The sequence below is a fragment of the Eubalaena glacialis genome, chromosome 18, assembly GCF_028564815.1.
Source record: "Eubalaena glacialis isolate mEubGla1 chromosome 18, mEubGla1.1.hap2.+ XY, whole genome shotgun sequence".
Classification (NCBI taxonomy): domain Eukaryota; kingdom Metazoa; phylum Chordata; class Mammalia; order Artiodactyla; family Balaenidae; genus Eubalaena; species Eubalaena glacialis.
In genome coordinates this window covers 19,718,246-19,742,002 of record NC_083733.1, presented here as the reverse complement: position 1 = coordinate 19,742,002, position 23,757 = coordinate 19,718,246, and the positions used below count along the sequence as shown (strand labels likewise).

Below are 23,757 nucleotides of genomic sequence, written 5' to 3'. Positions count from 1 at the left end.
ATTGGGCTTCGTTCAAGGTTCTGATTCTTGGGCGATAGTTTGTCTCTTAGACGCTAGATTTTTCGTAAACCTGTATGTGAAACTGTCTTATTTTCAGTATAGCTGAGAATAAATCTGAGAGTAAATCCAGTTATCTGTTGTCCTAATAAAGGGGGGAAAAAAGCCCTCAGGAACGTGCCATCTTCTTTTCTTAGAATGTTAAGCTTCAGGAGAATCAGAAAGAAACCATTTGGTGTTTTTTTGTTTTTGTTTTTTCCCCAAACCTAAAAAACATATCCCGTTTAGGCCTGAAGTTACTTAAGAATTGCATGGATTTGCAAAACCCACTGTTGATCCGAGGCCCTGTTTTAGGTGGTGGATTTGGTGCCTTACCTCCATGAAACCTCATGTTGAAAAAAATTCAAGTGTGCTAGTTCCCCTCATCTCCTTTTGGTTTGTTCTACTGGAGGTGCCAATGAAGAGAGAATGATGAAGCCAAAAAATGCATAGGAAAAAACTAAAGAGAAGAGGTTGATTATTAATTTTAAAAAAAGTTGAAGTACTATATAATGGAATCTGATTATCTGCTCCATGACTTGGACCATTGCATCTGCACACACTTGAAGGTACGGGAGCAGTTTGAATTTAGGTTAACAATAGGAAGACATATTGAAACATTTGCTTCTCCCATTCCTTGTACAGTAGAGAATCTATTTATTGGTATTGAGACATAATTCACATATCATAAAATTGTCCCTTTTCATCACTGAAATCGTTTATTTTTAAAAAATATTTTGATGCTTAAAATGAAGGCTTTTTAGAATTGTATTACAGATCATGAGAAGATACTGGCCAAATTTATTAGGAACTCTAGAATATTTGGTCATTATTGCACATTATAAAAGAAAATGTCTAGATTTTAGCCCACTTTTTTGAGTGTTTGTAATAGTTATATGATTCAAATGTATAGGACAAATACTTTCTGGTTTTGGCACTGAGTGGTAGAAGAATCATTCATTAGTTGGCTCAGTGATTATATCATCCTTTGTCTGGATTTCCTTTTGGAATAGGTGGATGGTATACCCAACCCATGGATGTTTTGGAAGTAACTTTGTATTTGGAAGGAATTTCACATTTCCCTCTCTTTCTAGTTTCCCCCCCTTTAATTCAATGTTAGCTATATTTAAATTGAGAGATTTTTAGCTTCTAGAGGATGGAGACCACATTAATTCCGTGTATGCCCCCTCTGTATGGGTTTTGCACAGTGTCTTTTGCATCATAAGTACTTGATTATTTGAGTTTAGAGGTTACTTCATTTAATGCCCAAAATTTATCTTATGACTTAAACAGGCTGTGGCTTTTACTTATTTGGTGGTGGAAAATAGGTGTGGAAAAGGCATTTTTTTGCTTCTATTTTGACAGCAGCCATGTATGATAAAAATACACATAGTTCCCAAAACTATATCCAACACTTTCCCCCCTCTCTTTTATTCTTTTTATTATGAACATCTCCTTAATTTATCAGTGAGGTTAATGAAGGATTTATTTTGTATTTAGATGCGAAACAGTGTAAGGCTGTGATGCTCATCTCTTCTTAGTTATAAAACTTATCCAGACTCCATATCATAGCATGAAATAAAAGTGATTATGGGTGAGGGGTAGAATTTATTTGGTAAAATCTGATTTATTCCTTATATAAGCTCTTGTAGTAGGAGTGTTAGAGATATCTTCAACACTAATGATAAATAAAAGAAAAAAATACTTATGAGAGGTATGGTGACTCTACTGTGAAAGCAGTAAAAACTATGTATTTTTAATCCTGAAGATGGGAGAATAAAAGGTATGTTGGACTGGCACAGGTGTGCTATTTTACAGTTTAATGAAACCTATAAAATATAGTCAGGACATTCTAGAAATCCTCCATACAGACACTTTTACCAGTGTGACATCTTTATGTTTTCAAACAGAATTTTCCCAACTCCTATGTATGTGTAGGTGTTCCAGTAAAAAAAAAAAAAAAGAGTTCTGTGGTCAAATAAATTTGGGAAATGGTATTTTAGAGTGATCTGTTTTTACCACTTCTCCTGTCTCGGAGAGGGATGTTGATGAGATAATGGACATGAAGTGATGAAGCAGGAAATCTCTTCTGAGGTTGGCCTTCAGGCAGGAGGTGAGGTAATAAGAGCTGCAGAATGTCTTCACCTAACACAGAGCTGGTTTGGGGTACACTGGTGGCAGGAGGATTTGTTACTAGGTGAATACTGAAGAAACATGGCTATGGGATTTTGACAGAGGGCAGAATCTCTTATCTGCCCTGAGAATTTCATTATCTGAGACTGAAAAAGTTGGCTGTTTTCTTCAGCTCAGAATTACTTCTCATTGTATTTAGCAAATACATGTAGCATTTACTTGGTACTGTTCTAAGCACTTTACAAATACTGGAAACTGAGGTTCAGAGTTAAGTAATTTGCCTCAGGTCACACAGCCTAGGCAGTTTGCCACCTAGTGTCTGTTTTCATTTGAACTATTATTAGTTCATTTCAGTTCAATGGTTGTTTTTTTAAACTTATGCTAATAGTGGGCAAATTTTTTTTTTAAGATTAATATTGTAATATTGATGTTTGTTCAGTCTCTATTCATATAAAAATATTTACCACAAGAAAAGGTATCCCAGTGATTAGGGAAATGCCATTAAAGATGTCTATAGAGATTTAGCAGTTAGGTTGACAGTTGTACCTACTAGTGCCAGTCATAGATATAGGAAGTACTGTAATTTTTATCTCTAAAGAATTTAAGCCCTTAATCATCAGGGGAACTAGCAGATAGCTGAATCAACTAATGCTTTAAACAAATTGCCCAAAAATGTGAACCCCTTGCTTTCAGATGAAGACTATGCTTGGAAACAAATTATGCCTAAGAACTTTAGTTAGTAAAATAAAACAAACAAAAAGTTCTCTGATTTCAACAAAGAAGAGTTTACATTTAGATGATGAGAAAAATTTTTTTTCAAATGCTTTTTACTTATTTCTTTCATATTTTCTCTGGGGAAGAGGGACATTGTTATTTCCATTTTTTACTTGGGAGAAATACAGAGTAAATTGCTCAGGGGCTACACAGAATGACATTTTATTGAAGTGGTTTTAGATTGTCTGTCTGTTGAGCTGTGCCATCCAAATCTTTTATAAATATTAGATGAATACTCTTTTGTTATTGTCAGAATCATTTCTCCTAAAGTCAGATTTTAGAAAATGCATATTTTTTTAATCATCCAAGGTTTTAGAGAGATGAGAAGTAGTCACATCACATGCTAGTGTATGGTTTATCAGAGGAGAGACAGTCCCAGGTGCATTTTTTTTTTTCAGTAGGAAGGTATTAATTAACATTTATTTGTATTCACTGTGCAAGTAACTGGAATTTGGGAAACTGGATGAAATAGACACCTATGGGGATGAAAAGGTCTGTATTTTTTAAGCTGAGCCTTTCCTGAAACTAGAATTTTTGTCTCTGAGAGAGAATTCTGCTAAAAACCATAATGGAGGATATTGTCTTCATCTTATAAATTTTGGTTATTAAAAAGCATTTGAAGTGATATTTGGTTAGTTTATTCATGATAATGAGCTCCTCCCAATGTGATATATTGTGGAGATACTTTCACTTCCAGTCATCTCCAAGTGCGTTTTTAACATGGGTTTTGGAGCATAGTGTTTCTTTGAACAAGAGAAATCAGGAAAAATTAAAATGTCTCATTTACACAACTTTAAATTGTGGTATGCTTTAAAATTCAAAATATTCAGCTCTTCAGTGATTTTCACATTTAAAAATACAAGTTTTTAAATACAGTGATGGTGGCTTCTGGTTAGACATTAGCAGTGCACTATACTAACGTCAGCAAAAAATGACCTGAAAGAAAGTATTGATTCCATGTCTGATTTTATATTTAAGCAGCCAATGGCAAATGTCCTCAAAATGGAATCAGATGTTTGTAACTTAATACTTAAGAAAAATGATGAGTGCATGTTTTTTTTACTTTTAAGTAATCTTGGTGCTGCCTGGCTTAAGACAGAAACTGATGTAAAAATAAATGACTGCCTGCATAATTTATGTAATGTCCTGCTCCTGATCCTGTTTGTATTGATTTTTCTAAAAGGCTTTTGTGGCCACAGGAACCAATCTGTCTCTCCAGTTTTTTCCGGCCAGCTGGCAGGGAGAACAGCGACAAACACCTAGCCGAGAGTATGTCGACTTAGAAAGAGAAGCAGGCAAGGTAGGAAACATTTCTTTGCAATTTGAAATACTGTGGATTGTTTTATTATTAGAGATTATCTGATGATTTACATTTTAATAAAGAGATCACAGGTCTGATTATACAGGCATATGATCAGATTTGTTTTCATTCTGTATTATAAAGATATAATACAATTTTTAAAAATCAAATTTTTTATATAATTTTATTGCTAATTTCATGTTTATATCATTTGCCATAGAAAATTCTAGCCCTTAAAGAGAGTAGTATGCTTTCTTACATGTAACATTTGAAACTTAATTCCTTTAAAGTGTTGACAAGAAATTTTTTGTTTTACTAAAATGTGTGTGACTATAGTGTTGTAAAAAAAAAAAGAAATTTAGAGAAAAATGGGAAGAGGCTCTGTAGGCTTAAAATTTAATAATATTTGGAAATAGTTCATGGGTAGCTTTCTACTTCTGTTAATATAGCAAATTTAATTTTGAGAAAAACAATGTGAAGATGTTAACTTGGAAATAATTTTTCTGTTTTGAGGAAAAGCTTCTGGGAAACAAATAAATGTCTTAAAATTATTATGTTGGAAGTTTAGGTTGAAGATATGAAAAATGTAGTTGGAAATGTTTAAGCTGAGAGCCATATTAAAATCTAAGTTAAATGTGTTTATGATTTTGATGAAATGTTAATGAATAATATCTTGGATTGGTTCATCTTTTAATGTGGAAATTGACTTCTTGAAATAAAATATTTAAAGAAAGAAAATTTTTCGACCTCATTTTGTACTCAGTATTTCTCCTGTTTCCTTTGCAGTGTATTTCTATACCTGTTTTTATTAACTTGCTAAATTACTTTCCTAAGGGTCATCGTGAATAGTATAACCTATCACTTTATTTGCAAAACATAAGGAACATCTAAATAGTCCTTTGAGGAACTTAAAAAATTTTTGTATTGGGCTGTATTAGGAAAAGGATTTTCTTTTTATTGATTGATTGAATTTTTGAATTTTATTTTATTTATTTTTTATGCAGCAGGTTCTTATTAGTTATCTATTTTATACATACTAGTGTATATATGTCAATCCCAATCTCCCAGTTCATCCCACCACCACCCCCCCTCCGAAAAGGATTTTCTTATTTTGTATATATACAATGAAGAGGTTTTTTTTGTTTTCTTTAATTTTATTTATTTATTATTTTTTAAAATAAATTTGATTGATTGATTGATTGATTGAGTTTGGCTGTGTTGGGTCTTCGTTGCTGCGCACGGGCTTTCTCTAGTTGTGGCGAGCGGGAGCTACTCTTTGTTGCGGTGCGCGGGCTTCTCATTGCGGTGGCTTCTCTTGTTGCGAGCACGGGCTCTAGGCACACGGGCTTCAGTAGCTGTGGCACGTGGGCTCAGTAGTTGTGGCACATGGGCCCTAGAGCATAGGCTCAGTAGTTGTGGCGCATGGGCTTAGTTGCTCTGCGGCATGTGGAATCTTCCCCGACCAGGACTTCAACCTGTGTCCCCTGCATTGGCAGGCGGATTCTTAACCACTGCGCCACCAGGGAAGTCCAAGACCACATTATCTTTGGACTTAAGCTATTGAGATGTTTTCAGTTATATGATCAACAAGAACAAAAACGTTAGATGGCTTATTCTAGAATTTAGAGGTTTTGTTTTCAAATATATCAGGAAGAGTGATAGAACTGATGCAAGAAATCAAGAAACTTACATTTTAATACTTGTTTTATAATTTTTTTTCTGTAAAGGGCCAGAGAGTAAACATTTTCAGTTTTGCAGGCGTATGTTCTCTGTTGCGACTACTCAGGTTCGCTGTTACAGTGTGAAAGGAGCCATAGACAATACGTAAACAAATGAATGTGGCTGTGTTCCAAGGATGGTAATGCTGACAGAAATCTGTAAATGTTTGTGCATAGATGATATATTTCTCAAATATAATTTTACCAACACTTGTACTACGCCAATAGAATCTAGGGGAAAAAAAGCATGTTAATGAAAAAAAAAAAAAAAACCCTGCTAGTATATCACTCTATACCACTGGGATAAATAAGTACTCCAGTGAATTTAGAGAAAAGATAACCCGTGTTTTCTCATCCATAGAGCTCAGGCTACAGGGTCTCTTATTTCTCTTCCTCCTTTTTTATGATGTCTTTCTGATAACCATTAGCGTTTATTTCTGTGCCCATAGGACTAGAAGCAAAGCAAATTGAAGGAATTTCCCTAAATGTTAATTATTTGCCTCTGCTCCATATATTGGATCCAAAATCAGTGTCTCTTCTTCCACATACTCTTGACCTTGTTACATCCTAAAGCAGCTTAGTTCTCTTCCCATTCAAACCCAGCTTTGAGAAGATGAGTGGTTAAGCCTTTCAAGTTAGGTATAATTAAGTCCTGGCTTCATATACTACTTCATTTATTACTCTGTAACTTTGGACAAGTTATTTTATCTTTATGGTCCTCAATTATAATGTGAGTTTAATACATATCTCCCAGGGTGGCCCTAGTGATTAAATGAAATAGTGTATATAAAGTGCTTAGCTCAGTACCTGACACAGTTACTCAAAAATTCATTCAGAAGTTCTTTGTTGAACACCTGTTATGTGTATTGAGTGAACACTGTCCTGGGCACTTGAGATGCATCAGTGAACAAAACAAAGATCCTGCCCTAGAGGTTGTTTTATGGAAGGAATGGAGGAGTGGGCAATATGCATAGTATATAAGTTATGTAATACGTTACAGAGTGGTAAGTGCTCTGGAAAAAAAGGAAAATTAGAGTAAAATAAGGGTTATCAATGAACAGGAATGTCTGTAATTTTAAATAGGATAGTCTGGGTAGAGAAGGTCATATTTGAGCAGAGACCCGAAGGAGGTTAGGGAATGATGAGCCATGCAGATATCTGAAGGAAAGATGTTCCAGACAGAGGACACAGCCTTGTAAAGGCCCTAGAGTGGGCGCTTGCACAGTGTGTTTGTTAAACAACAAGCGGGCCGGTATGGCTTGAGTAGACTGAGCGAGGAGGAGAGTAGTAGGAGAAGAGATGAGGGAGATGTCAAGGAGCCGGTTTACGTGACTGTGGGAGGCCATGTAACAACGTGGACTTTATTCTGAGTGGAGTGGGGAGTAGTTTCTGCTTTTTGAGCACATCAGTGATATGATCTGCCTTAAGTTTTGAAAGGATCACTCTAGCTGCTGGGTTAACAACAGGTTTAGGGGGTAAGAGTGAAGTAGGGGGACCAGTTGGGCTATGGCATTAGTCTTGGTGAGAGACTAGGGTGGTAGCAATGGAAGTGGTGAGAAGTAGTCATAGTCTGGATATATTTTGAGATAGAGCCAACAGGATTTGCTTATGGATTGGATGTGAGGTGTGAGAGTCAAGAATGACTCCAGGGGCTTCCCTGGTGGCACGGTGGTTAAGAATCCGCCTGCCAATGCGGGAGACACGGGTTTGAGCCCTGGTCCAGGAAGATCCCACATGCCGCGGCGCAGTTAAACCCGTGCACCACAACTACTGAACCTGCGCTCTAGAGCCCACAAGCCACAACTGCTGAGCCCGCGAGCCACAACTACTGAAGCCCGTACTCCTAGAGCCCATGCTCTGCAACAAGAGAAGCCATTGCGATGAGAAGCCCGTGCACCGCAACGAAGAGTAGCCCCTACTCGCCACAACTAGAGAAAGCCCACGGGCAGCAACGAAGACCCAGCTCAGCCAAAAATAAAATAAATTAATAAATAAATTTTTAAAAAAATCTTTAAAAAAGCAAATGACTCTGGACTTCCCTGCTGGCGCAGTGGTTAAGAATCTGCCTGCCAATGCAGGGGACGCGGGTTCGAGCCCTGGTCCGGGAAGATCCCACATGCCACGTAGCAGCTAAGCCCATGCGCCACAACTACTGAGCCTGCTTGCTGCAGCTACTGAAGTCCACGAGCCTAGAGCCCGTGCTCCACAACAAGAGAAGCCACCGCAGTGAGAAACCTGGGCACCACAACAAAGAGTAGCCCCTACTCGCCGCAACCAGAGAAAGCCTGCGCGCAGCAATGAAGACCCAACGCAGCCAAAAATAAATAAATAAAATAAATAAATTTACCAAAAAAAAGAATGACTCTAACTTTCTGGTTAGAGCAACTGGGAGTATGGGATTGCTGTCATCTGAGATGAGAAAAGCTGTGGGTGGAGCAATTTTGAGGAGCAGTTTAGGACATGTGAGTTTGTGGTGGTAGCTTGTTGCAGCTTCTGTTTTCTCACCATCCACCCTTAACTTCTTAAGTTATGGCACTGCTTTTTCATAAGTGACCCTTTGCTTATCTCAAGAGTTCAGTGGCTTTTTTTTTTTAAATCAACTTTATTGAAGTATAGTTTACTTACCAAAAAATGCACCCACTTTAAGTGTATAATTTGAGTTTTAACAAATGTACACACCCATGTAAACACCACCCACAATCCAGATAATGTTTCAGTCCCCTCATGCCCTTTTACAGGAATCTGGGAGTGGCTTGGCTGGGTGGTTCTGGCTCAGGGTCTCCTAGGAGATTGCAGTCAAGCTCTTGGGGCTGTGCAGTCTCTGAGGGCTTGGCTGGCGCTAAAGGATCCCCTTCCAAGCTCACTCATCACTTTTGGTCGGTGGCTTCAGTTCCTAGTCACATGTTCCTCTCCATAGAGAGAAAAAGAATGAGGTCACCCTGCTTTTTATGACCTATTCTCTGATCACTTGTGTCTTCTCCTGTTCATTATAAGTGAGTCACTAAGTCTAGCTCACACTCAACAGGGAGGGGGGTGGTTTATTCACAAACATGAGAGGAGGCTGGGGTCATTGGGGCCATCTTGGAGGCTGGCTACCACAATGTTCACTTAAATTTGATGAATTCAGAAAAAAATTAGAATGCTAATAGGAAACAGAAGCTCCATAGTCTCTTTGATTTGAAATATGGCTTTATGATCTAAGAAAATGGTCTTAGAAAAACCAGTCCTTTTATTCATTCTTTCTGCCTTTGTGTTTGTAGGAATATTTTCAAACCAAGGGTCTTCAGTAAGGAAGGTCTGTTAATGGATAACTGACCATCAAGTCAGAGCACACAATTTTATAGTCTGTCTTTCAAATATATTTGAAACTTTTGCACCCAGGTATCTAGTGAGTTGTCTACATGGACTCTTAATAAGGGTCTTTCTTAGAAGAGGTTTAAAATAATACAGTGTAGTGGAAAGAGCTCTGGATATGAGTCAGAAGACAATCATAACTGGTTTCCTTACCTGTAAATGGGAATCAGAATGTCTTCCCTATTCATATACCTCATGTGAGGATTAAATGAGGTACCAGAATATGTGAAAATGCCTTTTAAATTGTAAAGCCCTATCCAAAGTTAGGCTATTTGATGGGTTTGTAGGGTGAGATTATAGATAATCAAGGAGTTTTAGTGCTGTAGAGTGCCTTAGGTCAGCTTCACTTCAGGTAGCTCTACTACGTTGGGAGACTGCATCTTTCCCACGTGGTCCATCCTGGTATTTTATAAACCTAAACAGCCAAAATGTTTATAATTCTTCCTTAACTTAAACTGCTTTCCTCTAATTTAGCTGTCAGAAGACAAGGAATGCAACAGATAGAATTGAAATCATTCTTTTGTTAAATTTTTGTAGACCAAGCAACACCCAATTCATTTGATCTTTCCTCTTAGAATCTATTTCCAATTGAGTTTTATTTCAAACAAATGCAGATGATTATGGTTAACCATAAGTTATTAGTCTAGAGTGGTCAGATTAATGGTTTTTGCATGCATTGTGTTTCTGAAAGCCTCCTTAGGTTTTTAAATTAATGATTGTTTATGCTTACTACATGATCCTAGTTTGTGAGCATAAAGGGTATGAAAACACTTTATAAACTGAAAAAATGAACTTTATAGTGCTACTGTTTACCATTTTTCTATGGAAATTGAATATACTATCTAGTTTTATCTAGATATATCTAGAATATACTATCTGGTCCCAGAAAAAGCGGTTAAACTTTATATGGCTGTTGCATTGCTATTTATACCTTACGATTTTAATTGATAGGTAGTTTTTTGTTTGTTTGTTTTTTAAATTTATTTATTTATTTATTTATTTATGGCTGTGTTGGGTCTTTGTTTCTGTGCGAGGGCTTTCTCTAGTTGTGGCAAGTGGGGGCCACTCTTCATCGCGGTGCGCGGGCCTCTCACTGTCGCAGCCTCTCTTGTTGCGGAGCACAGGCTCCAGATGCGCAGGCTCAGTAATTGTGGCTCATGGCTGCTCTGCCCTAGCTGCTCTGTGGCATGTGGGATCTTCCCAGACCAGGGCTCGAACCCGTGTCCCCTGCATTGGCAGGCAGATTCTCAACCACTGCGCCACCAGGGAAGCCCTGATAGTCAGGTAATGTTAATAGCAGACATTGGGAGTAATTATAATGTGTATGGCGTTAGAGTAGGTACTTTTAAACATTTTTGATAAGTTATGTGTTTTACTTTTTTTGTCCTTTCTGAACATTTATACTTAAAATGAAAATCTTTTATCATTCATTTTCATCAGCATAAAATAACAAAGCAAAATTTAACAGCATTTGATTTAATGCATGAGGACAAACCCTTGTTTTAAATGTCTTCAAAGGTCTGTGACTGCTGCTTCTGGAGTGTTTTGCTTACTTGCTTGCGGGATCTTTGTCCCAAAATAAATATTGTGTCTGTTTATATACCATCCACAATTTGGCAGAGTTTAGAGGACTCCTTAATGTTAGCTTTGAGAAATCCGTATTCAAGCTCAGCAGCAAGTTCCCTCTCCTCCTTAGACAGCCCAGTCACTCCAAATAAAAGATATCTGTGGTAACGCTTCGGAATGTGGTTTCCCCAAGAGAAATTGAGGCAACTTTACAACTAACTTGTCAGATCTAGACTTTAAGTATTTCAATTCAACTAAAACATGAAGTATATTTTCCAGCACTTAGTTATCAACAGTTCAGTGCATTGAAATAAGTAATCTGGGCTTTTAAAAAAGTTTTATTTCAATAATTTTTAAAATAAATTTATTTATTTTTGGCTGCATTGGGTCTTCGTTGCTGTGCATGGGCTTTCTCTAGTTGTGGCGAGAGGGGGCTACTCTTTGTAGCGGTGCACGGGCTTCTCATTGCAGTGGCTTCTCTTGTTGCGGAGCGCGGGCTCTAGGCGCGTGGGCTTCAGTAGTTGTGGCACACGGGCTCAGTAGTTGTGGCTTGCGGGCTCTAGAGCGCAGGCTCAGTAGTTGTGGCACACGGGCTTAGTTTCTCCGCGGCATGTGGGATCTTCCCGGACCAGGGCTCGAACCCGTGTCCCCTGCATTGGCAGGCGGATTCTTAACCACTGAGCCACCAGGGAAGCCCTATTTCAACAATTTTTAAATCCAAGAAGAGTTGACTGACTTCATGAAGAAATAATAATGTTTAAAAATGAGAATATCATAGTACCTTCCAGTTAGAGTTACATTAATTTTCATATATGGTAAATGTACCTCTGAAGTATTTGAAGATAATGTACTCTTTTTTTTTTTTCCTCTCTTCTCTTTTTTCTCCCAGGTTTTTTGAGATATAATTAATATACAGCACTGATCTTTTCCCCTTTTCTTGAATTGCATTATTTGCCTAGATTTATCTTTTAGTGTAAAGATAACATTTTAATCTTGGCCATATATCACTTATATATTCCAAGTTACAGATGTCAGAAAATATGTCTGAGAGAAACATCCTTAATTCTTTCCCTTTTTGCTTCTGTTTCCTACCCCAATATTTTTGAATGATTAATTCAAACACTGCAAGGATAAAGACTATTGAAATGTTCAACTAAAGAAATCAGTTTTTGAGAAGGGCTGCTATGTCCCAGCTTTACTGCTTCCCATTTTCTTTTGTAATTGTTTTTTTTCAATTGTCATTATTGAGATATAATTTATATACAACAGAATTCACCTATTTAAGGTATATAATTCAGTGACAAATGTGTACAGTCATTGGTGTGATTGCTACCACAATAAAGATACAGAATATTTCCATAACCTCAGAAAGTTCCCTCATGCCCCTTTGCAGGCAATGTCATGTCAGGTAACCACTATCTGCTTTCTATTACATACTGTTTTGTCTTTTCTGGAATTTCATATAAATGGAATCATACAGTATGTAGTCTTTTGTACTTAGCAACTTGCTCTTGAAATTCATCCATATTGTGTGTATAGTAGTCCATTCCTTTTTATTACTGAGTAGAATTCCATTGTTTGGACTTGTCACATTTTGTTTATCCATTTACCAGTTGATGGCCATTTGAGTTATTTTGCCTAGTTTTGGCTACTATGCTGCTTTGAACATTTATATACGAGTCTTTTATGTAGACATTTGTTTTCATTTCTCTTGGGTAGATATATAGGACTGAAATTACTGGGTTGTTTCATGAGTATAACTTTTTAAGGAACTGCCAAACTGTTCTCCAAAGTGGCTGTACAGTTTCACATTCCAACTAGCCATGTACGAAAGTTTCAGTTACTTCACATCTTTACTAACACTTTGTACTGTCAGTCTTTTTAATTTTAGACATTTTAGTGAGTTTGTAGTGGTATCTCATTTTGGTTTTAATTTGCATCTCCCTAGTGACTAATGATGTTGAGCATATTTTATGTGCTCGTGTGCCATTTGTGTATCTTTGACAGTGTCTGTTCAAAACTTTTCCCATTTTTTGATATCAAGTTATTATTGAGATGTAAGCATTTTTTTGTGTATTAAATACAAGTTCTTTATTGATATTTTTGCAATTGAAGTCTTATTATGAGTCTGTTTTAAAGTAGAGATAGCCTTGACTGCATATAAAACATTGTATTAGGGGACTTCGCTGGTGGTCCAGTGGTTAAGACTCTGCGCTCCCAATGCAGGGGGCCCCGGTTTGATCCCTGGTCAGGGAACTAGATCCCGCATGCTGCAACTAAGACCCGGCACAGCCAAATAAATAAATAAATATTTTTAAAAATAAAAAATAAAATATTTATTTTAAAAAAAACATTGTATTAGGAAATATAAATACAGATTCTGTCAGAACTGCTATAATGTAAATGTAATTTTGGCTTCTGTTGTGCCTCTCTTAACTTTCTCTCATTTGTAAACTTTAATGCTGCCTGGCTCATAATGTTGATAATCTTGAAATTAATGGTAGTTCCTTCAAGAGCTTGATGTATTTTTCTTTAAGTCTTTATTGATTGATTGATTGATTGGTTGGTTGCCGCGTTGCATGGCACGTGGGATATTAGTTCCCCGACCAGGGATCGAACTCCTGCCTTCTGCATTGGAAGCAGACTCTTAACCACTGGACCTCCATGTTTGGGTTTGTTTGTTTGTTTGTTTGTTTGTTTTGAGCTTGTGTTTTTATTTTGTTTATTATGGTGAAATACACGTCACAAAAAATTTACCATTTTAACTGTTTTTAACTGTACAGTTCAGTATCGTTAAGTATATTAAAACTGTTGTGTAACCATCACCACCATCCATCTCCAGAACTTTTGTCATCTTCCTCAAACTGAAACTCTGTACCCATTAACCATTAATTCTCCATTCTTCTTTCCCATGCCCCCAGCCCCTGGCAACTGCCATTCTACTTCTGTCTTTGTGAATTTGATTCCTTTAGGTACCTCATATAAGTGGAATCATATGGTATTTGTCCTGTTGTGACTGACTTATTCCACTTAGCATAATGTCTTTAAGGTTCATCTGTCTTGTTTCAACGTAGTGGGTTTTTTTTTAATATATATAAATTTATTTATTTATTTATTTTTAAACATCTTTATTGAAGTATAATTGCTTTACAATGGTGTGTTAGTTTCTGCTTTATAACAAAGTGAATCAGTTATACATATACATATGTTCCCATATCTCTTCCCTCTTGCATCTCCCTCCCTCCCACCCTCCCTATCCCACCCCTCTAGGTGGTCACAAAGCACCGAGGTGATCTCCCTGTGCTATGCGGCTGCTTCCCACTAGCTATCTATTTTACATTTGGTAGTGTATATATGTCCATGTATATAAATTTATTTATTTTATTTTTGACTGTGATGGGTCTTTGTTGCTGCGTGCGGGCTTTCTCTAGTTGCGGCAAGCGAGGGCTACTCTTTGTTGCGGTGCGCCGGCTTCTCTTTGCAGTGGCTTCTCTTGTTGCGGAGCACCGGCTCTAGGCGCGCGGGCTTCAGTAGTTGCGGCACGTGGGCTCAGTAGTTGTGGTTCATGGGCTTAATTGCTCCGCGGCATGTGGGATCTTCCCGGACCAGGGGTAGAACCCGTGTCCTCCGCATTGGCATTCTTAACCACTGCGCCACCAGGGAAGTCCCTCAATGTAGTGTTTTAAAATAACCTTTTTCCTGAGAAAAGAAATAAGAAAAATTTGGAAAATACACTTTTAGAAAAGATATAAAAATCATCCATAACCTACCTCTTAGAAAACCATTGTTAATGTTTTGTTATATTGCTGTTCTTATTTTTTTCTGTGTATATTTAAATTTTAAAGTAAAAATTATTCTATTTGATATAGCATTTACTTTTTGTCTTTGAATTTTCTGCACATCTTATTAATTGTAGGATACTTTTTTATCTGACATTAAAAAATCTATATCTTTCTGATCTTACTGTTATTAACTATCAAAGAATAGAAAAATCAGAAATAGATACCTTTGTATAAGAAAGAAGCAACAAAATGATTATCAGTGTTAATTTTTAGAATAAAAAGATGAGAAATATGGACATGGATGTACCTAACGAGCACACACGAGTCTTCATCCATCTAGGAAATCTTTGCAAATGTAGGAAACAGTGGTCAGTCAATACTGTACACATGGCAATCATATGAAAAATCTTTTTCTCTCCTACAGAAAACTTTGCGGGGCAGAAAACGTTTATTAAACTACATGTGAATATATGGGACTCCCTTTGCTCCTGTGTACTCTAATTTCCTCATTTAAGAATTGGAATAATAATAGCAAACAGTTCTGTAGCACTGGCTATGTGCCAGGTGCTGTTTTAATTGCTACATAGATAACATAGACTGATACTTTTATGATCTCCTTTTTACTGAGAAGAAAGCATTTGTAAATTTTAATGCTATTTAGCTTGAGCAGACTTAGAGACTTTATTTCTTTGATATCACTTCTTTGATACTTAGTTTTCTATAGAATATTAGAAGCCACAGACTAGCTAACTGTGTTCTTCATGTTATAGACAGTGATTTGGTGGGGAGTTTAATTATTGTTACCTTCTTTTATGAAAGTATACAATGTAAATAGTTGGAAATTATTATCTACTATGAGTTTTTCAATTTAGGCTGGGCCTTCTCAAATTGATGTGTATTTAGGAACCAAGAATTTAAAATAACACTTAAAATGTGCCTTTTGGCAGTGTAACTGTGCTTTTAGGACTCTGATACTTTGCTGTGCTGTACTGTGTGTCCTCAGCAGGAAAGGGCCAAGTCTGGGAATGGTTGGCAGGTTGTTTTTACAGGGGAAAACCTTTCTTCCATGTATACAGTCAATACTAAGCCCTTTTGTGTTTTAAAACTTTAGATATGAAGGCAGATTAATCTTCAGATTAAAACAAAAGGGTAGGGCTTCCCTGGTGGCGCAGTGGTTAAGAATCTGCCTGCCAATTCAGGGAACACGGGTTTGAGCCCTGGTCTGGGAAGATCCCACATGCCGCGGAGCAACTAAGCCTGTGCGCCACAACTACTGAGCCTGCCCTCTAGAGCCCGCGTGCCACAGCTAATGAGCCTGCGCACCTAGAGCCCGTGCTCTGCAACAAGAGAAGCCACCGCAATGAGAAGCCCTCGCACTGCAAGGAAGAGCAGCCCCCGCTCACCACAACTAGGAAGAGCCTGCGCGCAGCAATGAAGACCCAACGCAGCCCCAAAAAAACAAAAACAAAAACAAAAACAAAAAAGGGTAGCCTAGGAACATGTGACTGCAGCATTTCCATTAGGAGAATTTAGATGTTTTCAAATAAATAAAATATTCTGCCCATATTAAGTGATAATTTTTAATAAGTGTCTGGCCTCACTTGCAGAGTATTGTTTTAAATAATGGCCCTTTGGGAAAACCCTTCTAAATTTTTTGAGGGTATTGCTTATTCCAGCTTTTCAGTCCTGGCTTGCCATCCCTTTGCTATCCAGAACGTTGCTGCTGGGCCATTTTTTTTAATTGCAGTAAAATTCATGTAACATGGAATTCACCATCTTATCCATCTGTACAATTCAGTGGTTTTTAATATATTCACAATGTGAATCACCACTATCAAATTCAGAACGTTTTCAGAACTCTGGACCATTTAAAATACATTTTGACAATCTACAAACTAGCTTTTATGGTGATCACCACCACTAGTACTAGATGATTTATACATTACTACTTCTCTTAATCCTGCACTATAGTGAAGTCTTTTATTTGATATTGGAACACATTTAATGATAACTTGATTTTACAGCTGAGGAAACTGGGGCCTAGAGAGGCTAAATAAATCTTCAGTAGTCATGTAATCTGTTTCCTAGGTAGAGCCAGGATCGAGACCCAGGTCTTTTACCCAAGAGTCTGTGTTGTTCGCAGTTTACCACACTGCTGCTAATAATCATTAGGTAAGTTGCTAGACACTCCACATACCACTTTCCAAAGTTATTGAATATTTTGGCCCACCAAGTTATTCTTCCTATTATAGTGAATATTTTAATATGGTCATTTTTGACCTCATTTGATGACTTCAGAACAAACTTTAACTTCCATCTTTTTCCTTTCAACCTTTAACTTTTCTTGAATTGTTTTTCTAACTTAAAGTGCAAATGATATTTGTGATGATAAGCTGCTGGAAAACTACAAATCAATTTTTTGTGTTAATGTTGTGTTAATAATTTGGTAAAGTCAGCTGTAATATTTTTAGAAATAATTCTTAACAGAGTTGACTCAGAATGGATTACAATAAATAGCATCTACCTCTTTTATTTCATTACCCTTTTTTGGTCTTAGTTAAGGAACAAAGAATTTTATAACTTAATTTTGTATGTTTTTCACTTGAAATTGTACCTCTTGGGTCAGAACATTTTAGGACTGTCTTAAAAATGCCTTCCAATGCAGGGGACGCGAGTTCAATCCCTGGTCAGGGAACTAAGATCCCGCATGCTGGGGCAACTAAGCCCGCGCACTCTAGAGCCTGCACGCTCTAGAGCCCGTGCACCACAACTAGAGAACCCACGTACCACAACTAAGACCCAATGCAGCCAAATAAATAAATAAATGTATTTTAAAAAACGCATTGTTTACTTTGTATCACAGAATGAAGATGGCAGAACTAGTAAGCTGTCTATTTTGGGTTGGGGGTGGGATATTCATATAATATATTCTGAAGTCATGTGAAGAGTTCATGTCATTTATTGTTCTAGATGGTTAAGGATTTAACCATGAAATTGACTGTCCAGTCTCTACTTATTTTTAGGGAAATAGTCTATTTTTACATGTCCTGAAATACTTAGGAAACATTAATAATGCAGTCCATTAATGCAACTGTGGTTTGGGTGAATGTATAGAGTCATGAGTTTTGGGTGTTAGTTTGTACCACTTACTGGCTCTGTGACCTTCTGCAAGTGAATTATTTAATCTCTCAGTTTTAATTTCTTCTTTTAAACTTTTTCTTCTTATTGGATGGTTGTAACCGTCAAATAGGACTTGGAAAAGTTTTGAGAGCTGTAAAGAATTTATATAAACCTAAAGTGGTAATGCTTGTTAAACCTGAGTGAAAAAGTACCGGGAAGAGAGAGTTAAGAAATGAAGGGAGCTATATAGAGCTGTTTTGGGGTGGGATAGGGACTTTTTTAAGCAAAGTGAGTTCAAAGTAGAGCCTTGGCGTTGCAGAGAGTCCAGAAATAGCATTCAGGGTCTCACAGTGTTAAAGTTGATGGTGGTTTGTGATGCTTATGCTAACATAACATTACTTTTTTATACAGTGAGAAAGCCAGCAGGTATTTTTTTAAAAATTTATTTGTTATTTATTTATTTATTTTGGCTGCACCAAGTCTTAGTTGCAGTGGCCTTAGTTGCGGCATGTGGGAACTTCATTGTGGCATGCGAGATTTTTAGTTGTGGCATGCGGACTTCTTAGTTGTGACATGCAGACTCTTAGTTGCGGCATTCGGACTTCTTAGCTGTGGCATGCAGACTCCCAGTCGTGGCATGTGGAGCTCTCAGTTGCGGCATGCGGACTCCTAGTTGCGCATGCATGCGGGATCTAGCTCCCCGAACAGGGATTGAACCCAGGCCCCCTGCATTTGGAACACAGAGCCCTACCCACTAGACCACCAGGGAAGTCCCAGGAATTTTAAATATACCTCTGTGAAGGACAGTTTTGTGTAAGCATATAAATCATATTACAAATTACCAAATTTTAGACTAGACTAAAAATCTAAGGTGTTTTCTACTTAACAAAGCCATGTATATCTCAGAGTATGAATGTTGTGGGTGCGTGAGCATCTTCTCAGATGGCTCACAGAAGGAATGGCTCTTCCAGACGATGGACCATCAGTGTGTCTAGGTGGAGCATTCTTCTGGAAAATGATGTTTAGTGAAAATTTGCAACACATGACATTAACTCTGTGGGACTGTACAATAAAACCAGTATAATATTTCAGCATACTTTCTGTGCTGTAAAATTTAATACAATGTGATTTTTATTGTCACTTAAAATACCTTATAAAATGTCCCAAATTAGGTGGGCTATTTCTGCATATTTTACTTTTTAAATGTTTGTTATTTAACGCATTTTCCCCTTAAAAGCTAGTCATGTTTTCATTTGTTAAGCAATCTTATGAAAGAGTAGATAAAAACATATGTATGGGGACTTCCCTGGTGGAGCAGTGGTTGAGAATCCGCCTGCCAATGCAGAGGACATGAGTTTGAGCACTAGTCTGGGAAGATCCCACATGCCGTGGAGCAACTAAGCCTGTGCGCCACAACTACTGAGCCTGCGCTCTAGAGCCCGTGAGCCACAACTACTGAGCCCACGTGCCACAACTACTGAAGCCCGCATGCCTAAAGCCCGTGCTCCACAACAAGAGAAGCTACCGCAGTGAGAATCCTGTGCACCGCAATGAAGAGTAGCCCGCGCGCAGCAACGAAGACCCAGCAAGGAAGACCCAATGCAGCCAAAAATAATTAATTAATTTAAAAAAACCATATGTACGGTTTTAGGAATAATAGTAAAAGGAACATCCATGTGATGTCTAGTAGGTAACCACTAGCCACATGTGGTTTGTTTTTTTTTTTAGCAATATGATTTTATTTATTTTTTTAAACATTTATTTATTTGGTTGTGCCAAGTCTTAGTTTGCAGCAGGTGGGCTCCTTAGTTGCAGCTCACTGGTTCCTTAGTTGTGGCACATGGGCTCTTTTAGTTGTGGCAGGTGGGCTCCTTAGTTGTGGCATGCGAACTCTTAGTTGTGGCATGCGTGTGGGATCTAGTTCCCTGGCCAGGGATCAAACTCGGGCCCCCTGCATTGGGAGCGCGGAGTCTTGACCACTCCACCACCAGGGAAGTCCCCACATGTGACTATTGAGCACTTAAAACGTGGCCAGTCTAGTTGACATGTGCTGTATGTGGAAAAGTACACACTGAATTTTGAAAACTTGGTACAAAAAAAAGAAGCATGTAAGATATCTCAATAATTTTTATATTGATTACATGTTGAAATAATATTTTAGGTATATTTGGTTAAGTAACATTACTGGGATTAATTTCACCTGTTTCTTTTTAGTGTTTTAAACATGGCTGCTAGAAAATTTACATTTATATATGTGAGTTGCATTTGTGGTTCCCATTATATTTATGTTGGATAGTGATGCCTTAAAAAACTCCACAGTCCTATTCCCCCCTCCACAAAAACTTCTCACTACCTTGATTAATATATTTATTTCCTTGCTTTTCTTTATCATCTTATTCCTATGGATGTATTTCTAAACAATGATTTGTTTAATTTTGAAAAACGGAACATATAGCAAGCACAAACTTCATGGCAATGTAAATAAAGGACTATAATGTCAGTTCAACATGAAAGTTCCTAGGAGATAAGCTGAACAAAATCTCAGTGTTACTTCTGGATTCAGTTTCCCGGCGAATTTTAAAAGCCTCTGGGGAAGTTTGTGAGGCGAGTCATGAGTAGGTTATGGAAAACCTAGGGCTCATTCTGGATTTGGGGCATCTGGCACAATGTGAGCCATTGTTCACAGTATGCTGGAGGTCTGGAGGAAATAATGATCAGAGGAAGTGGGCTGCTCTATATTTTCTGATTCTAGGTTCACCATGAACTGCCTCCTTTTTATATGAGTTTTTCCATAACTTTTTATTTTATAAAACAAACTCTATACCCATTAAACAGTAACTCCCCATTCCTTGACTCCCCCTTCCCCTTTGTTCCCGGCAGCCACCATTCTTCTTTGTGATTTTGACTACTCTAAGTACCTCTTATAAGTGGAATCATACAGTATTTGTCTTTTTATGACTGGCTTATTTCATTTAGTATAATGTCTGGAAGATTCATCCATGTTGTAGCATATTGCAGAACTTCCTTCTTTAAAAGGCTGAATAATAATATTCTGTTGTATATATAGACCACATTTTGCTTATCTATTCATTCGTCAGTGGACATGTGGGTTGTTTCCATGTTTTAGCTCTTGTAAATATTGCTGTTATGGACATGGGTGTGCAAATATGTCTTAGAGACCCTGCTTTCAGTTCTTTTAGATATATACCCAGAAGTGGAATTGCTGGATCATATGGTAATTCTCTTCTTAATTTTTTGAGGAATTGCCATACTGTTGTCCACAGAAGCTATATTCTTTTTTTTTTTCTTTTAAGTCTTATATCATGTAACTTTTTTTTTCTTAGAATTTTATTTTTTTATACAGCAGGTTCTTATTAGTTATCCATTTTATACACATTAGTGTATATATGTCAATCCCAGTCTCCCAATTCATCATACCACCACCACTTTCCCCCATTGGTGTCCATACATTTGTTCTCTACATCTGTGTCTCTATTTCTGCCCTGCAAACCAGTTCATCTGTACCATTTTTCTAGGTTCCACATATATATGTTAATATATGATATTTGTTTTTCTCTTTCTGACTTACTTCACCCTGTATGACAGTCTCTAGGTCCATCCACGTCTCTACAAATGACCCAATTTCGTTCTTTTTTATGGCTGAGTAATATTCCATTGTATATATGTACCACATCTTCTTTATCCATTCATCTGTTGATGGGCATTTAGGTTGCTTCCATGACTTGGCTATTGTAAATAGTGCTGCAATGAACATTGGGGTGCATGTGTCCTTCTTTTTTGAATTGTATTTATTTACTTATTTACTTATGGCTGCGTTGGGTCTTTGTTGCTGTGCGCGGGCTTTCTCTAGTTACGGTGAGCAGGGGCTACTCTTCATTGTGGCGCGCGGGCTTCTCATTGTGGTGGCTTCTCTTGTTGCAGAGCATGGGCTCTAGGTGCCCGGGCTTCAGGAGTTGTGGCTTGTGGAATCTGGAGTGCAGGCTCAGTAGTTGTGGCGCACAGGCTTAGTTGCTCCGCAGCATGTGGGACCTTCCCGGACCAGGGCTCGAACCCGTGTCCCCTGCATTGGCAGGCGGATTCTTAACCACTGCGCCACCAGGGAAGCCCATCATGTGTCCTTTTAAATTATGGTTTTCTCTGGGTATATGCCCACTTGTGGGATTGCTGGGTCATATGGTAATTCTATTTTTAGTTTTTTAAGGAACCTCCATACTGTTCTCCATAGTGGCTGTATCAATTGACATTCCCACCAACAGTGCAAGCGGGTTCCCTTTTCTCCACACCCTCTCCAACATTTGTTGTTTGTAGATTTTCTGATGATGCCCATTCTAACTGGTGTGAGGTGATACCTCTTTGTAGTTTTGATTTGTATTTCTCTAATAATTAGTGATGTTGAGCAGCTTTTCATGTGCTTCTTGGCCATCGGTATATCTTCTTTGGAGAAATGTCTATTTAGGTCTTCTGCCCATTTTTTGATTGGGTTGTTTGTTTCTTTAATATTGAGCTGCATGAGCTGTTTATATATTTTGGAGATAAATCCTTTGTCCGTTGATTCGTTTGCAAATATTTTCTCCCATTCTGAGGGTTGTCTTTTCGTCTTGTTTATGGTTTCCTTTGCTGTGCAAAAGCTTTTAAGTTTCATTAGGTCCCATTTGTTTATTTTTGTTTTTATTTCCATTACTCTAGGAGGTGGATCAAAAAAGATCTTGCTGTGATTTATGTCAAAGAATGTTCTTCCTATGTTTTCCTCTAAGAGTTTTATAGTGTCCAGTCTTACATTTAGGTCTCGAATCCATTTTGAGTTTATTTTTGTGTATGGTGTTAGGGTATTCTAATTTCATTCTTTTACATGTAGCTGTCCAGTTTTCCCAGCACCACATATTGAAGAGACTGTCTTTTCTCTATTGTATATCCTTGCCTCCTTTGTCATAGATTAGTTGACCATAGGTGCGTGGGTTTATCTCTGGGCTTTCTATCTTGTTCCATTGATCTATGTTTCTGTTCTTGTGCCAGTACCATATTGTCTTGATTACTGTAGCTTTGTAGTATAGTCTGAAGTCAGGGAGTCTGATTCCTCCCGCTCCATTTTTTTCCCTCAAGACTGCTTTGGCTATTCGGGGTCTTTTGTGTCTCCATACAAATTTTAAGATTTTTTGTTCTAGTTCCGTAAATAATGCCATTGGTAATTTGATAGGGATTGTATTGAATCTGTAGATTGCTTGGGTAGTATAGTCATTTTCACAATATTGATTCTTCCAATCCCAGAACATGGTATATCTCTCCATCTGTTGGTATGATCTTTAATTTCTTTCATCAGTGTCTTATAGTTTTCTGCATACAGGTCTTTTGTCTCCCTAGGTAGGTTTATTCCTAGGTATTTTATCCTTTTACACAGCAGCTATATTCTTTTACATTCCCACAGCGGTTCCAATTTCTCATCGTTACCAACACTTGTTTTCTGGGTTTTTTTGTTTTTTATTTATTTATATTTGGTTGTGTTGGGTCTTTGTTGCTGCACGCGAGCTTTTTCTAGTTGCGGCGAGCGGGGGCTACTCTTTGTTGCAGTGCACGGGCTTCTCATCTGGTGGCTTCTCTTGTTGCGGAGCATGGGCTCTAGGTGCACGGACGTCAGTAGTTGTGACGTGTGGGCTCAGTGGTTGTGGTGCTTGGGCTGTAGGGCACAGGCTCAGTAGTTGTAGTGCACGGGCTTAGTTGCTCTGTGGCAGGTGGGATCTTCCCAGACCAGGGATTGAACCCATGTCCCCTGCCTTGGCAGGTGGATTCTTAACCACTGCGCCACCAGGCAAGTCCCCTTTCTGTTTTTATGATGGTAGTGATCCTAATGGCTGTGGGTTGGTATCTCATTGTAGTTTTTTTTAATGTTTATAGCAGGTTTATTCTTATTATTGACGTATAGTTGATGTATAATATTATATGAGTTATAGGTGTACAG

General features: G+C 37.8%; 1 protein-coding gene across 3 annotated transcripts in view; it reads left to right on the top strand.

Moving 5' to 3' along the window:
* CBFB (core-binding factor subunit beta) overlaps nucleotides 1–23,757 on the top strand; it is a 59,220-nt gene that overhangs the window by 1,008 nt on the left and 34,455 nt on the right. For all 3 annotated transcript variants that reach the window (XM_061173417.1, XM_061173418.1, XM_061173419.1), the window contains exon 3: nucleotides 4,127–4,243. In XM_061173417.1, coding sequence (XP_061029400.1) covers nucleotides 4,127–4,243 — 117 coding nt within the window. The remainder of the gene's footprint in view (nucleotides 1–4,126; nucleotides 4,244–23,757) is intronic.